This window comes from Nerophis lumbriciformis, linkage group LG33 (assembly GCF_033978685.3).
Source record: "Nerophis lumbriciformis linkage group LG33, RoL_Nlum_v2.1, whole genome shotgun sequence".
NCBI classification, from domain to species: Eukaryota; Metazoa; Chordata; class Actinopteri; order Syngnathiformes; family Syngnathidae; genus Nerophis; species Nerophis lumbriciformis.
The window spans coordinates 8446606-8463023 of NC_084580.2; the positions used below are offsets into that span (position 1 = coordinate 8446606).

At 39.2% G+C, this 16418-nt stretch overlaps 1 protein-coding gene across 3 annotated transcripts in view; it reads right to left on the bottom strand.

Moving 5' to 3' along the window:
• Positions 1 to 4929: 4929 nt before the first annotated feature.
• msh3 (mutS homolog 3 (E. coli)) overlaps positions 4930 to 16418 on the bottom strand; it is a 98906-nt gene continuing 87417 nt past the window's right edge. For all 3 annotated transcript variants that reach the window (XM_061928766.2, XM_061928768.2, XM_061928767.2), the window contains exons 23-24: positions 13203 to 13371; positions 4930 to 5383 (exon numbers count right to left, since the gene is read on the bottom strand). In XM_061928766.2, coding sequence (XP_061784750.1) covers positions 5302 to 5383; positions 13203 to 13371 — 251 coding nt within the window. In that variant the 3' untranslated portion in view covers positions 4930 to 5301. The remainder of the gene's footprint in view (positions 5384 to 13202; positions 13372 to 16418) is intronic.

Sequence of the window (16418 nt, forward strand, 5' to 3'; positions counted from 1 at the left end):
TCGAAATAACAAAATAAATTAACAATGCAATAGATGGTACAGAATGTGCGGCCGCAGTATTCATGGATCTTACAAAAAAGCATTTGACACAATTAATCATGATATTTTAATTAAAAAATGTGAACGTTATGGCAACGTTATGGCATCAAAAAGTTGGTCTTGAACTGGGTAAGAAGCTACTTAACCAACAGGAAGCAATACGTGAAGATAGTTGAAAATATGTCAACACAGCTAGATATATCTTGTGGTGTACCCCAGGGATCAATACTGGGACCAAGATTGTTTAATCTTTATACAAATGACATTTGTAAAGTCACAAAGGACTTGAAGTTAGTCTTATTTGCAGATGATACAACTGTGTTTTGTTCAGTAGAGAACACAAAGAAGCTAATACAAATAATAACAGAATAAATTAATAAATTAAAAAGATGATTTGACAAAAACAGACTTTAAATCTCAGTAAAACTATAATAATGCTATTTGGTAACAGTAGAAGAGAGTACTATACACAAATACAAATAGACGGAGTAAATATTGAAAGGGTAAAATAAACTAGATTTTTGGGTGTAATAATAGATGATTCAAATTAACTGGAAATCACATATACAAAATATACAACATAAGGTGGCAAGAAACATTTCAATAATGAACAAAACAATATATGTCCTGGACCCAAAATCAGTTCATATTCTCTACTGCTCACTAGTGTTACCATATCTGAGTTATTGTGTAGAAATATGGGGAAATAACTACAAATGTGCGCTTCATTCACAAACTGTGTTACAAAAAAGATCAATTAGAATAATACATAATGTTGGATATAGAGAACATACAAAGCCTGTATTTATCGAGTCAAAAATATTCAAGTTCAACGATTTGGTAAAATTGCAAACAGCTAAAATTATGTACACAGCAAACTACCACCTGCTACACAAGAATGTACAACAATTCTTCTCAACTAAAGAGGAGAAATATAATCTTATGACCTTTTTTTTTTTTTCCCCCAACATGGTGCCGCTGTAGTGGTTGCTGTTGGCAGGAGCTCTGTGCTCTTGTGTCATCCTTTTGTGCTCCTGATGTTTCCCTCTTGTTTTCATGTGGGGTTTTTTTGCCCTTTGGTCCAGGACCCTTTGGGACTGTGTGACAAGGGATGGCACTTTTGTGACTTCTGCGGTGCTTTTTTGTGAACTTCTGGATCTGCCTCCCGGGAATCTTTTGACCATGGAGACCAGCTGCTGGGTCTCCATGGTGGGCCACATCAGAGTCCATTTGGAGAGACTGGAGGAGATGCGGATGAAGAGACAGGGCTGCGGAGCTGACGCTGAGCGCCAGGATGTCAGGACTTGGTCCTTGGGCTTTGTTTTTCCGGAAGGCAACGGAAAGTTGGCTCGGGCGAGACGGGAATGTGAGTACATGATTTATTAAACACTATCAAAAAAGAACAAACGAAAGGTGCGCACAAGGGCGGAGGTACAAAACTTGGCTAATGAAAACAAAAGACTTGCACAAAGGCAAAAAGCTATAAACATGAAACAAAAACTTACTTGGCATGGGACTGTGAACATGGCATGAAGAAGAGTGATCATAAAGAGTGATGTTGCCAGAAAGACAGCCTGGCAACTCGAAGCTTAAATAATAGTGACATGATTAGTGAAAACAGGTGCGTGACTCAAAACGTGAAACAGGTGCGTGACATGACAGGTGAAAACCAATGGTTGCTATGGTGACAAAACAAGAGAGTGAAACCAGGAACTAAAAAGCGTCCAAAAAACAAACAGCACATGGCCAAACAAAAACATGATCAACACCATACTTGCCAACCTTGAGACCTCCGATTTCGGGAGGTGGGGGGTAGGGGCGTGGTCGGGGGTTGGGCAGGGCGTGGTTGGGGGCGTGGTTAAGAGGGGAGGAGTATATTGACAACTAGAATTCACCAAGTCAAGTATTTCATATATATATATATATATATATATATATATATATATATATATATATATATATATATATCCTGAAAATATGTAAACAAAACTGTGTTTAGATAATTGATACTTCAAACTTGCATAAATAAATATTAAGGAATATAACATAACTTGACTTCTGAGAGCTTCAAAATGTAATGAATAAAATGCTAAAGTTGTTGATAAACAAGCAATTATTTTAATAATTAAATATGGTCATTTTAAATGAATTATTATGATAATTTAAAATTAATTATTTCAAATATGTTTATTTTAATGTATAATTCTATGGCTGGATGTAATGAGTCAGAAAAAATACAAATAAAAATACAATTCATTTTGAAGTTTTTAGCAAAATATAGTAAAAATGTATTTAGTTTGTTTTTTTTAATTAATAAATATATTTATTTTTAGGTAAGATAAACATAATAATACAATTTATCTCTAGTCTGGATGATTTAGTTCTTGTCACCCTGTTGTCCTCCCGTCAGGTCCGCATGGAGCTGGAGGGGGTGTGGCCTCCAGCTGCGGCTGAAAATCGGGAGATTTTCTGGATAATATTTGTCTCGGGAGGTTTTCGGGAGAGGCGCTGAATTTCGGGAGTCTCCCAGAAAATTCGGGAGGGTTGGCAAGTATGATCAACACAGACATGACACAGGACGGACAAGCTTCACAGTGTCTTGGCTGAATGAGCAGGTATCGGACACCTCGGTCTCTTTGGATGCATCCTCGCTCATCCATGCAGACTGGACACTGGCCAAGAGTTAGTGGGCGGCCGAGGGTGGAGTCTTGGTTGCTTTGTTGGGTCTGCTCCTGTCTCTGGCCATGCTCCCCCCACCCCAGCAGACGATGGCGTGGAACACCACAGACGCCACCTTCATGCCCAAAGTTTTCTTTTAGAAGGTGCGGTGTGCTTCATATTAAATGTTTTTACGTGACGTCACCAACCAGGAAGTTGGCCATGGTGGAGGAAAGTAACAAAATAGCGTCTGTGAGAAGGATTGTTCCCGCCTTTGCTAGAGTTACTGTAAATCAGGGCTATTCAACTACATAATGAAGAGGGCCACAGTTTCAAGAGCCCAAGGGCTCAGGGGCCAGACATTGAAATGTGGATGATTCGTCAGAAAGTGCCTCCGCAAGTTGTATTTCTTTAAGACTGTGTTTACTTAATTGCAAAGTAAACACATCGGCTTTCAATCTCCACTGTCAATAAATGCATTATTCCTTCCTCGCTACTCGTTTCCAGTGTGTGCTACTAGTTAACAGTATGAAAAAAGAGAAGCTCTAATTTTTATTGATTGATGTTCCTTCCTTTGAAACATTTTATTTCCTCAGTTTTATTTCTTTACACTTCTTCCTTCATTTAGATTTGTAAAACTGAAAATATAAACATAAAATAAACATAACAAAAGTATAACATCCGTTGTGTATTTTGAATAATTAATGTCCATTGTGTGTTTCACATACATAAAATACAAGATTTAGTGTTAATATATTCACACAATAAACTACACATATAGACTTCTTTTTATTGTCATTCAAATTTGAACTTTACAGCACAGATAAGAACTAAATTTTGTTACATAAGCTTATATATATACATATAGAAATTACACAACATTCACACACCAAACATTGTATGTGACTTATCACTATTCGCGTTGTCGCCCTCTACTATCAGGCTAGAATTAAGGTTTTAGAATGGCCTTCCAAAAGTCCTGACTTAAACCCCATTGAGAACATGTGGACAATGCTGAAGAAACAAGTTCATGTCAGAAAACCAACAAATTTAGCTGAACTGCACCAATTTTGTCAAGAGGAATGGTCAAAAATGTAACCAGAAGCTTGCCAGAAACTTGAGGATGGCAAGCAAAAGCGCCTTATTGCAGTGAAACTTGCCAAGGGACATGTAACCAAATATTAACATTGCTGTATGTATACTTTTGACACAGCAGATTTGGTCACATTTTCAGTAGACCCATAATAAATTCATAAAAGAACCAATCTTCATTAATGTTTTTTGTGACCAACAAGTATGTGCTCCAATCACTCTATCACAAAAAAATAAGAGATTTGCAGAATTTTTTGGAAACTCAAAACAGCCATGACATTATGTTTTTTACAAGTGTATGTAAACTTTTGACCACGATTGTGTATATATATATATATGTATATTTTTTTTCTAATTTTTCGTATATACAGCCCTTGGACGGGGAAAGTTTGGACACCCCTACCTAGGGGTGTAACGGTACGTGTATATGATTTGAACCGTTTCGGTACGGGGGCTCCGGTTCGGTTCGGAGGTGTACCGAACGAGTTTCCACACGGACATATTAAGTAGCGTAACGCACGTTGTGTAAACAATGCACACCGAGGCACAACACAAGCATGCTAGCAGCTAACGGGCTACAATAGACTGACCATACGTCCTCTTTTCACCGGACATATCCTCTTTTGCAGGGCTGTCAGGGCGGAGTTTCTTAAATGCCTCAAATGTCCGGCATTTTGAGTTAGGGTTGCGTGTATTTTCAATGTACGTTCAGGGTTAAGAAGGGGTTAAAAACAAAACAAATTGTGCGCGCAGCAGCATTGGTGAGGGAGGGGCAGAGACAGAGAGAGCGAGAGAGTTATGATAAACGCGCATGCGTCGCCCGGCTCTGCTTTTTATCCATAGATTTATTAGATTTAATTTTTTATTATCTATAGCAGGGTTGTCAAAAGTGTGCCCCGGAGGCCATTTGCGGCCCACAGCTAATGTTTTAAAGGCCCACGGCACATTCTAAAAATACTATTAATATAAACAAAAACATAACAAAAGTGAAATAAAAAAGCTTAAAGGTTAAATGTAATTTAGAAAAAGTTGCAATGTTGACTAATAAAACAAAGCTGTTTTTTTTTTTCTATCAAACTGTCATTGCTGAAAACATAATATTGAATCAAAATCAATGTTATTATGAATTATTGACCTATCCTTACTTCACATCAAATATCCCACTAGGAAAAATATTTTTGCTGGAAGATTTTGCAAATTTGGTAAATAAATAACCCAAAAATTTATATTTTGTTGTTTTCTTACTGTACCGAAAATGAACCGAACCGTGACCTCTAAACTGAGGTACGTACCGAACCGAAATTTTTGTGTACCGTTACACCCCTTCCCCTACCCTAACGCTAAAAACATGTCTGTTATTATTTGAGGGATTCGAGCAAAAATGACACTTCGTGCATGTTATCACTATTGTTTATTTGAGGATAGCACCACATTAAACCAGCCTGAGATGCTTAAAAAAATCGGATTTGTGTGCACATCTATGTCCTGATTGTGTATTTAGTTGCGAGGGTGTCAGGAAGTAGACTTCAGCCACTCCGTCAGAGAAGGTTTATCTGTGATGCTCCAAAGCTCTGTCAGTAACTTCTTATTTTTCCTGGAGAGACAAAAACAACACATATCATCAAGCTGAGACCCACATACAGGGCACACACACACACACACACACCTATGCGTCCGTGTGTCCTGCGTACTCAGTTGTGGCTTCACTCCAACAAAGTACAAACAATTCATATAGGAAGGATTACACTGATGAGGGTGTAAGGCTTTGTGTGTGTTTTTAGATGGACAGTTCATATAGTGAGGATTACTTACACAGAACTCCCAGCAGGCCGTCAGGATGTACACATTAACACGTGTTGGGAGCGGGAAAGGTCATATGTTGGCTTTTTTTAAATATATATATATATATATAAAACAATTTTGCTGATCAACCATTATAAATTAGATTTTCTTTAATTTATGTTTGGCAACAATATAGTGTCATTATAGGATTTTTTAAAACAATATTGAATAACTCTCAGGGTCACACTATACATTAGAGGAGTGTTGCCCAAAATCTAACCCATCCATCCATTTTCTACCGCTTATCCCTTTCAGGGTCACGGGGGGTCGCAGGAGCCTATCTTAGCTGCATTTGGGCGGAAGGCGGGGTACATCCTGGACAAGTCGCCACCTCATCGCAGGGCCAACACAGATAGACAGACAACATTCACACACTAGGGCCAATTTAGTGTTGCCAATCAACCTAGAAATCTAACTTTTATGCTCAAATGTAAACAGTTTAAAAATGCTTTTAGTATGTTTGTTGCGTGTGTCTCCAATAGAGTGGGTGTCTCCACTTTTTTCATATACACTCAAACTAAAGATGTTACGATCAGGGCTTTATGCTGCCGTTTCCGATCATCCATGAATGAGATTAGTCGATACCAATACCCAACCATCCATCCATTTTTTCTACCGCTTATCCCTCTCGGGGTCGCTGGAGCCTATCTCAGCTGCATTCAGGCGGTAGGCGGGGTTCACCCTGGACAAGTCGCCACCTCATCGAAGGGCCAACACAGATACCGATACATGTATTAACTGTACACTTTTGAATGTATTCATGGTAAGTGTTACTGACAGATTAAAAATATAAACAGAATATTTAAACTAGATGAGGCAATTCCTGAAGGAATTGCGTGTGAATGCTCCAAAGCTGAAGTTGAACTGAAATCCTGGAAAAAAAATTTAGAATTGTTGAACTAGAGCACACAATTTCCCAAACAGGATGAATATTTTGAAGTTGGAACAGTTTGAATCAGATGAACGGGGACGGCGTGGCGCAGTGGAAGAATGGCCGTGCGCGACCCGAGGGTCCCTGGTTCAATCCCCACCTAGTACCAACCTCGTCATGTCCGTTGTGTCCTGAGCAAGACACTTCACCCTTGCTCCTGATGGGTGCTGGTTAGCGCCTTGCATGGCAGCTCCCTCCATCAGTGTGTGAATGTGTGTGTGAATGGGTAAATGTGGAAGTAGTGTCAAAGCGCTTTGAGTACCTTGAAGGTAGAAAAGCGCTATACAAGTACAACCCATTTGTTTATTTATTTATATGAAAAATGTGGGAGTTGTGGAACTTTGAAGAATGTCCCATTGATTTCAATGGGAGATTCCCAAAAATGTGGGAATTTCGGGAAAAGCGGGAATTTTTTGGATAATGGTAAAAAAAAAAATGGTCCGAATGAGTTGAAATGGTTGGTGTTGGAATGTTTCAAATCGGTCGAGAAATGTTGAAGTAGTAACGTGTTGAATTGAGAAATGGTATTACAGATTTCTTGGAAAACCGGGAATTTTTCCAGTTCTAAAAACAACTTTGTTTTTTGTCCTGTTTAAAAGAGGAATGTTTTGACAGTGTAACGGTTGAAATGCGTTGAAAAAAGGGATTGAAAAAAAAGGGAATTCTGGGAATTCCTGGAATTTTTTTTAACTTGAAAAAAATGATAGTTTAAATTTCCAGGATGAGCGGAATGTGTTGAAGGTGGAATGGTTTGAATTGGTTGACAAATTTGGAAATGGTGGAAGTTTGAAAAATGGCCAATTCATTTTGAGTGGGAAAAATGTCCCGGAAAACCTGGAATTCTGGGAAATCTGGGAATTTTTGGAATTTGTCAAGGAAAAACCCGCGATACCCGAATAGGTTGAACAGTTTGAAGTTGGAACGGTTTGAATCGGATGAAAAATGTGGAATGTAGAGCGCGCCGAAATCTGGAAAAGAAGACGAAGAAGGAGAAGAAAAAAAGATGAATTTTGGTGTAGAAAACCATATGTGAATGCTTTGGAGCATTCTCACAATAAACTAGGTGGCCACTTGCCCGTGTGCAGCTGGGATAGGCTCCAGCACCCCACGCAACCCCGGAAGGGACAAGCGGTAGAAAATGGATGGATGGATAGTTCCTTATTCTTTTTTAATGACATAACGTTGTTTGATCAAAACAAAGTCAATAGCACACGATAACTAAAGAGAAGTTAAACTACTAACTACTATTCTTTGAAATCCTTTAGTCTTTGCCCTCAAAGTCCTCCTGTGTCCAGGGATTTATTATCCGAGTTGTTCAACATTAACAAAAACAACAGAAATGATTTTGAGAAAATAAAAATATGGAAGTAATCACTCTGGTATCAATACGACCTTGAGGTGTCGACACCACCGATTTATGGATCGATCTGTCCTTCTCTTACATGTGTACTGACTACGACAATGCTGACACACCAACAGTTGCTGCTATATTATCTTTTCACCCTAGACCAAGGGTCCCCAAACTACGGCCCGCGGGAAGTCCCAAGTTTTGTTTTGTCTTCTTTTTTTTTAATTGTAATTTGTTTAAATCTGTCATTTTGAATCCATTTTCTACCGCTTGTTACTCTCAGTGGCTCGTAGCCTCTTAGGCAAATCATATTGTCTAAAATTGCATTTTCCCATCGATAACGTGACATCATCGCGCTTGGAATATATATATATATATATATATATATATATATATATATATATATATATATATATATATATATATATATATAAAACGAAAGAACGAAAGAAACATCATCATCCACGCAAAAAACTCCATACTCATCCACAACAGTACACCATGGCAAAAAAAGAACAATTCAACATTTGACGTCACTATGGGAAGTTTTGACGGAGCAAAAACGTGTGAACTCATTGGGAGTTTCCTCCTCTCCCAGCTCGCTAGCCTCAACCTGAACCTTGGTATTTACCGTGATGACGGACTGGCAGTGTGTCGCGCCTCGCCAAGGAGCAGCGAGAATACCAAGAAGCGCATATGCCAAATTTTCAAAGAGAACGGCTTACGGATCACGATTGAAGCCAACAAGCAAACCGTCAACTTCCTCGACGTCACTTTCAACCTGAGAAATAACAGCTACCAACCATTCACGAAATCCAACACAACACTCCAATACGTGCACCATGACAGCAACCACCCACCCACCACCACGAAAAGAATACCTACCGGAATTAATAAAAGGCTATCGATGCTGTCATCTAGCAAAGCTGAATTTGACCAAGCAACCCCCCCGTACCAAAAAGCACTTGATGAAAGCGGATACAATTTCACCCTCACCTATGAACCCACGCCAGGAAACCAACCAAAAAAGAACAGAAAACGAAACAACATCATCTGGTACAACCCCCCATACAGCAAAAACGTCTCAACTAACATTGGCCACAAATTCCTCACTCTGATTGACAAACACTTCCCCAAAGGCAACACCCTAAGAAAAGTATTCAACAAGAACAACATTAAATTGAGCTACAGCTGTATGAACAATATACGACAAATTATCTCAAACCACAACAAAACAATTGCAAATGAGCCGTCGGCCCCCGGACAGAACGACTCCAAAACCAAGAAAGGCTGCAACTGCCGCAAGAAACCTGATTGCCCTCTCAACGGGGGGTGCTTACAAACATCAGTTGTTTACCAATCTAAGGTAACACGCAAGGACATTAACACATCCGACACATATGTAGGATTAACCGAGGGAGAGTTTAAAACCAGATGGAACAATCACAAGGCTTCTTTCAGGAACCAAAACCTGCGGAATACCACAGAACTTAGCAAACACATTTGGGACCTCAAAGACAATAATGTTGAATATTCAATAACATGGCAAATTCTTGCATCCAGCACACCTTACAATAGTGGCAATAAAAGATGCAACCTATGCTTGAAAGAGAAAGTGTTTATTATATACCGTCCAGACCTGTCATCCCTCAACAAGCGCAGCAAAATTGTATCAGCATGCCACAAATTCGGAAACACCTCCTAGGTAACACATGAGCCAATCACCACGCCCCTACGCCAGCCTGTACCTACCCACTCTGTGCCCTATATAAACCATGGTATGTGAATGCTTCCATTAAAATCTCCTGATGATTGAGGGAACCCCTCATGAAACAGGCCTGTAGAGATGAAGTAGTCTTGTGATTTTTTTCCCCACACATACATATATATATATATATACATATATATATATATATATATATATATATATATATATATATATATATATATATATATATATATATATATATATATATATATATATACACACACATCTCGGCCCCCAGCCAAATTTTTTTAACCCAATGCGACCCCAGAGTCAAAAAGTTTGGGGACCCCTGCTCTAGACTCTTATTAATCCACAGTAGGAAGGGGATTCATAAGGCCCCATTCGCCGCGGTTTACTTGACACGTGAAACGTCACGAATTTGGGGGGATACACGATCCACTTTAGATGCCAGATGGCAGTCGAGTGTTGAATATCTTAAAATGTGATATGTGTCAGTCCAGTTTTGACCACAGCGTCAGTTTCTATTTAGAATGGCGCATTCAATCATTTTTAGCAGACTGCATTGCATCACGTGGGGTCCACCCAGGAATGGGCTCATATGAATACCTTTCCTACTGTACTTAATAATGTCCTTTTAATAACTGCTTACTTTCTGCTGTAACGCGTTTCCATCTACATTTCTTAGACTTATTTGATGGTGTTATTTAAAGCTAACTTAGTAATTATCTTAGCTATTATTATTGTTATTACTGTTATTACAGCTATTATTATTATTATTATTATTAGTTTGGCCCTCTACTGGCTTGCTCTCTGTATGCAAAATTTTTTGCCTCGTCCTCCAGTGATAATGTTACTTGATAAAGCAGAAATGCAGTTTATTCAGAGAGCGGCTCAACACTATGTATGGAGACACACAATTGGCTGCTAGCCGCTGGTCAGCTGGGGGACTTAAAATAAATACAGTGTCAGACAGAGGGGATTGGCGTTTGTTATGGGCAATAAAAGGTTCATGTACTTTTACAAGAAAATTTGCCAATACTGATCAATGGCCTGTAACTACGCACTTATCCATTGATATATGACAAACAACAAAGTAACAGTCAGGAGTGTGACAGGAGGACACAAACATATGTGAGCTACAATGCTAACATTACACTAACATTTTAAGATGTATGGTCAAGCCAGTTTTTGAGAGGGGGAAGGGGTTTAAAAAAAACATTCTCCGTAAATTGGGCGCCTTATAAACTAAAATTTGTTCCATTTTGTCCACTAGCGACGCTGAGATCATTATTCATGCGTTTGTTACGTCTCGTCTCGATTACTGTAACGTATTATTTTCGGGTCTCCCTATGTCTAGCATTAAAAGATTACAATTGGTACAAAATGTGGCTGCTAGACTTTTGACAAGAACAAGAAAGTTTGATCATATTACGCCTATACTGGCTCACCTGCACTGGCTTCCTGTGCACTTAAGATGTGATTTTAAGGTTTTACTACTTATGTATAAAATACTACACTGTCTAGCTCCATCCTATTTTGCTGATTGTATTGTACCATATGTCCCCGCAAGAAATCTGCATTCAAAGAACTCCGGCTTATTAGTGATTCCCAGAGCCCAAAAAAAGTCTGCGGGCTATAGAGCGTTTTCTATTCGGGCTACAGTACTATGGAATGCCCTCCCGGTAACAGTTAGAGATGCTACCTCAGTAGAAGCATTTAAGTCCCATCTTAAAACTCATTTGCATACTCTAGTGCAGGGGTAGGGAACCTGTGGCTCTCGAGCCAGATGTGGCTCTTTTGATGACTGCATCTGGCTCTCAGATAAATCTTAGCTGACATTGCTTAACATAAGTAATGAATAATTCCGCTGGTAATCACAGTGTTAAAAATAACATTAAAAATATAAAACATTGTCATGCATTTTCATCCATTCATCTGTTTTCTACCACACCTGTTCAAGAAGTCGCATTAATGGTAAGAAGCGTTTTATTTATTATTGGTTAGCTTCAGAATAACAATGTTATCAAAAAGAATAAGAGATACTCTAAAAATGATGGTCTTACTTAAAAATGCATGCATTTAGTTGTATTCAGTGTTAAAAAATGTTATATGGCTCTCACGGAAATACATTTGAAAATATTTGGCTTTAATGGCTCTCTCAGCCAAAAAGGTTCCCGACCCCTGCTCTAACCTTTAAATAGACCCCCTTTTTAGACCAGTTGATGTGCCGTTTCTTTTCTTTTCTGCCCCCCTCTCCCTTGTGGAAGGGGGGGGGGGCACAGGTCCGGTGGCCATGGATGAAGTGTTGACTGTCCAGAGTCGGTTGGCGACATCTCTGCGTTGCTGACCCGTCTCCACACGGGATGGTCTCCTGCTGGCCCCACTATGGACTGGACTCTCACTATTATGTTAGATTTCACTATGGACTGGACTTTCACAATATTATGCTAGACCCACTCGACGTCCATTGCATCCAGTCTCCCCTAGAGGAGGGGGGGGGGGGTCACCCACATCTGCGGTCCTCTCCAAGGTTTCTCATAGTCATTCATATTGACATCCCACTGGGTTGTGATTTTTTCCTTGCCCTTATGTGGGCTCTGAACCGAGGATGTCGTTGTGGCTTGCGCAGCCCTTTGAGACACTTGTGATTTAGGGCTTTATAAATAAACATTGATTGACAAACATTCATTATAAACAGAGCGGGCTGCTCTAGCTAGGGTCAGGACAGAAGAGACATCATGTCCATCATGAGGTCATGAAAGCACCAAACTTTAAAAGCACCTCTTCTCTCAAAAATGGAGCAAACAATTTTGGAAGATAATAGATATTTCTCACGTTTGGTGCTCATAAACAGGCTCGAGGGACACATAGAACACCATTTAAAAAGTCCATTTTGCATAATAGGAAACCTTAAATGTTACACGAGGCTACAAAATAGAAGTCCTTCATTTATACAGGCTTTGTGTAATAACTCAAACATTATTCAAATCATTTTTAAAGCTTTCATGACCCAAATGCAAAGGTTGAGCTGCAGTTGAATTTTCTCTGAATATTATGTGCAATTTCGGCTTCAGAATTGTAAGCACAGGGATGAAATCAGGTTCATTTGAGTGTTAAACCTTACATAAACACTCCATTTAGCGTCACTGGAGCTGCTGTGAATTCACCCTCACGACATGCAGATGTCAGAATCACTTAGTAAGAGGACTGTGTTTTGTGGAAGGTGAGTGTGAGATGTAGATCACGACGAAGGACGGCTTCACTGGCAAGCAAAGATTGGGAAAATTATATTCTTCAATCGTCATTGAAGCCCACCATGTGAAGCGCTCCCCTTCAGAGACATACCTTTTAATGAATACTGAATATCTTCAAATAGATGCCTTAATGATTTGACCTTTAACTAAGACCAATTACAAAGCAGCACAGAACAGGCTAATCCTGGAAGGTGATCCCACTCATTTCAATGACAAATGTTACAATTTTTGGTATTATGATTTTTTTTCATTTAAAAAACATTTTGGGCTTAAAAAGGGTAAAGGAAAAGTGACTGAGTGTATGCTGACCTTCGCTTGTTGACTGTGTCCTCCAGCTCTCGGGCTTTAAGGGCCGCAGTGTGTATTATTGATATTGGGATGTCAGCCAAGCGGGCGACATTGAGGCCATAACTCCTCGCTGCAGCTCCTTCGCTTAACTGGTAGAGGAAGGTGATGAACTGTGGTCGAATCTCTTCATCTGCCAACCAAGACACGTCTCCAGTCATTAAATATAGCATTACCAGGGCGAGCCAACTAAATTGTATTCAGAAAGTCAAGGATCCTGGGGATCAGATTTTTCCTCTCACTATTATTCCTATTGTGTACATTCTGTAACATTGCCAGGCTGTGTCAGACCTTCACAAACCAAACGGCTATTATAGCCAAAAATAAAGTTCTGCACTAAAACAGAATGCACATGTTTACTGTATGTTAGTCAAAAATCCTCACAGAGAGGTAACTAGCCTATGCGGTTAAGAGAGCTACTGCATTGCATCTTTTGATTGATTGATTGAAACTTTTATTAGTAGATTGCACAGTTTAGTACATATTCCGTACAATTGACCACTAAATCGTAACACTCCAATAAGTTTTTCAACTTGTTAAAGTCGGGGTCCACGTAATCAATTCATGGTAATCTGAGTTGTGGCCTAAAAACTGAGCAGTTCGTCAATTTTGACATTCAAATTACCATATTTTTTGGAGTACAAGTCGCACCTGCCGAAAATGCATAATAAAGAAGGAAAAAAACATATATAAGTCACACTGGAGCCCGGCCAAACTATGAAAAAAACTGCGACTTATAGTCCGAAAAATACGGTAGACGAGAAAGACAAGAAAGACACGAAAAGACGATTGCTTAGGTGCACCCCTTTTTTTTTTAACCTGCATGTGGATTATGATTACTTGTTCATCTAAACGGGACTATATAAACATCCCATCAGTTGGCATTCCAGTCAGAGCAGACATTGTACAGTAAGTGATTGTTTTATTTTGTTTGTATTTTTTGGGGGGCACTTGTTTTTGGCATTTTGCCTATTGTTCACAATGAATATGACAGACAAAAACACATAATTTTTTGGGGGGGATTTTAAAGACAATAAACGCTTGCAAAATGCTGCTAATGGGAATCACTGTTGTAGTTAAGTTAAGTTAAGTTAAAGTACTAATGATAGTCACACACACACACTAAGTGTGGTGAAATTTGTCCTCTGCATTTGACCCATCCCCTTGTTCACCCCCTGGTGAACTAGGGGATGGGTGAGGGGAGCAGTGGGCAGCAGCGGTGGCCACGCCCGGGAATAATTTTTGGTGATTTAACCCCCAATTCCAACTTTTGATGCTGAGTGCCAAGCAGGGAGGTAGTGGTCCCATTTTTATAGTCTTTGGTATGACTCGGCCGGGGTTTGAACTCACAACCTACCGATCTCAGGGCGGACACTCTAACCACTAGGCTAGCCTTCAAAGCCCTCTAAAACAACTTCAAAACCTTCCATCCACATTTTATATACACACTGCAAGTATATATATATTGTAGTAACAGAAACAATAATGAAAATATGTAATACGTTCAATATTTACCGTATTTTGGTCATTTTATGCATTACCGAAAATTCTTTCCTCAGCGCATTTTAATCCATTTCTATCGCATCACACTTCTGACTTCTGGCAACAAATGTGTGTTCCTACTTTTGGAAACAAACGCCATTGTGTTCTAATCATGGTAGACTGAGTAACAGACAACGAAGACGATGAACAAATTCACAGATTCACAACCTTGTCTTATTGAAGCTGAATGTACAGAGGATGAACTGCTGGTTATAGAAGCGAGCACGAACAGAGTGTGAAACATTGGAGCAGACGGAAGCCAAGACAGTAAGGTCGGCGTGATTTTCCGGTGCAAATGTGGAACTTCGGGCCAAAATATGCCGACATAAAGGGCGGGCTTACCCACAATCAACTTGAAAAAACTTCCTCGGCCAGCTTGACCAAACAGACATCTGTCCCTTGAGTAAGTCACTATATTATTGATCATGATACATGATCAATATTTTCATGTATGCATCATGCGTGTTATTACAACTACATACACTGTTGAGCTAGTTGTGTAAAAACAAGATATGAAATGTGGGCTAATATTTTACAGATACTGCAATATGATTGTTTATGTTTTTCAGTCAGTACAGATTGGTGTCCTTGCGCATTGTGTAGTGAATTACAAACTCAAAAGCTAGCTTACCTCCTGCCGTAGCTAGCTTACGGCTAATGCGGTAGGTAGTATGCCGTCGCAAGGCGAATTGTTACTACGGTAGATAAACAGTTTCTCAGTGTTCGCGCTAACAAAAACAATGTTGCTACAGTTTGGTTATTACACAGGTTATGGAACATAAATGAAGTATTGTTGGCAGTTTATAGTTGCATTTTATAGTGATTTAGAGGCAGAATGGATTGCTCTTATTAGCTGCATTGCCAGCCACCAAGAACAAGCTGATTTTTACAAATTATAGAGCAAGAAATTCACATTTTCTTGTCTCTCATAATGATCGTGAACGAATGTAACATATTATGGTAAGAGTCATTCAAATAACTATAACATATAGAACATGCTATACGTTTACCAAACAATCTGTCACTCTAATCGCTAAATCCCATGAAATCTTATACGTCTAGTCTCTTACGTGAATGAGCTAAATAATATTATTTGATATTTTAGGTAATGTGTTAATAATTTCACACATAAGTTGCTCCTGAGTATAAGTCGCACCCCCGGCCAAACTATGAAAAAAACTGCGAATAATAGTCCGAAAAATACGGTATATAAATCATTGGTGGAGGTTTTTTAGAGAGCTTAGCATATTTCACATTAGAATTGTGAATGATGGGCAAAATTCCAAACAAAAGTGCAGTTCCCCTTTGACGGTTTTTGGACCTACTGCAAAAATCCAAATCAAAGATGCGCAGATTCTACTGCTGTCTTAAGCCCCTACTGCAAGAATCCCAGTCGAAGATTCTCTCAATGAGAAGATCGCTCTGCGTTTTTTTACGACCTACTGCAAAAAACCCTAGTAAAAGATTCTCTATGCAGCAGACAGAAGCGTAGTGGACAGAAGACAGAGGATGTTGGTTCTAAGGAGGTTATGACAGGAGCGCTGCATAGTTTTTAGTTACCTGGGCAAAGATCTGACTAGAGTGCTCTGCAGTTTTATGAATCTTCAGCAAAAAGTCGCTTGTATGTTTTGAACTGAA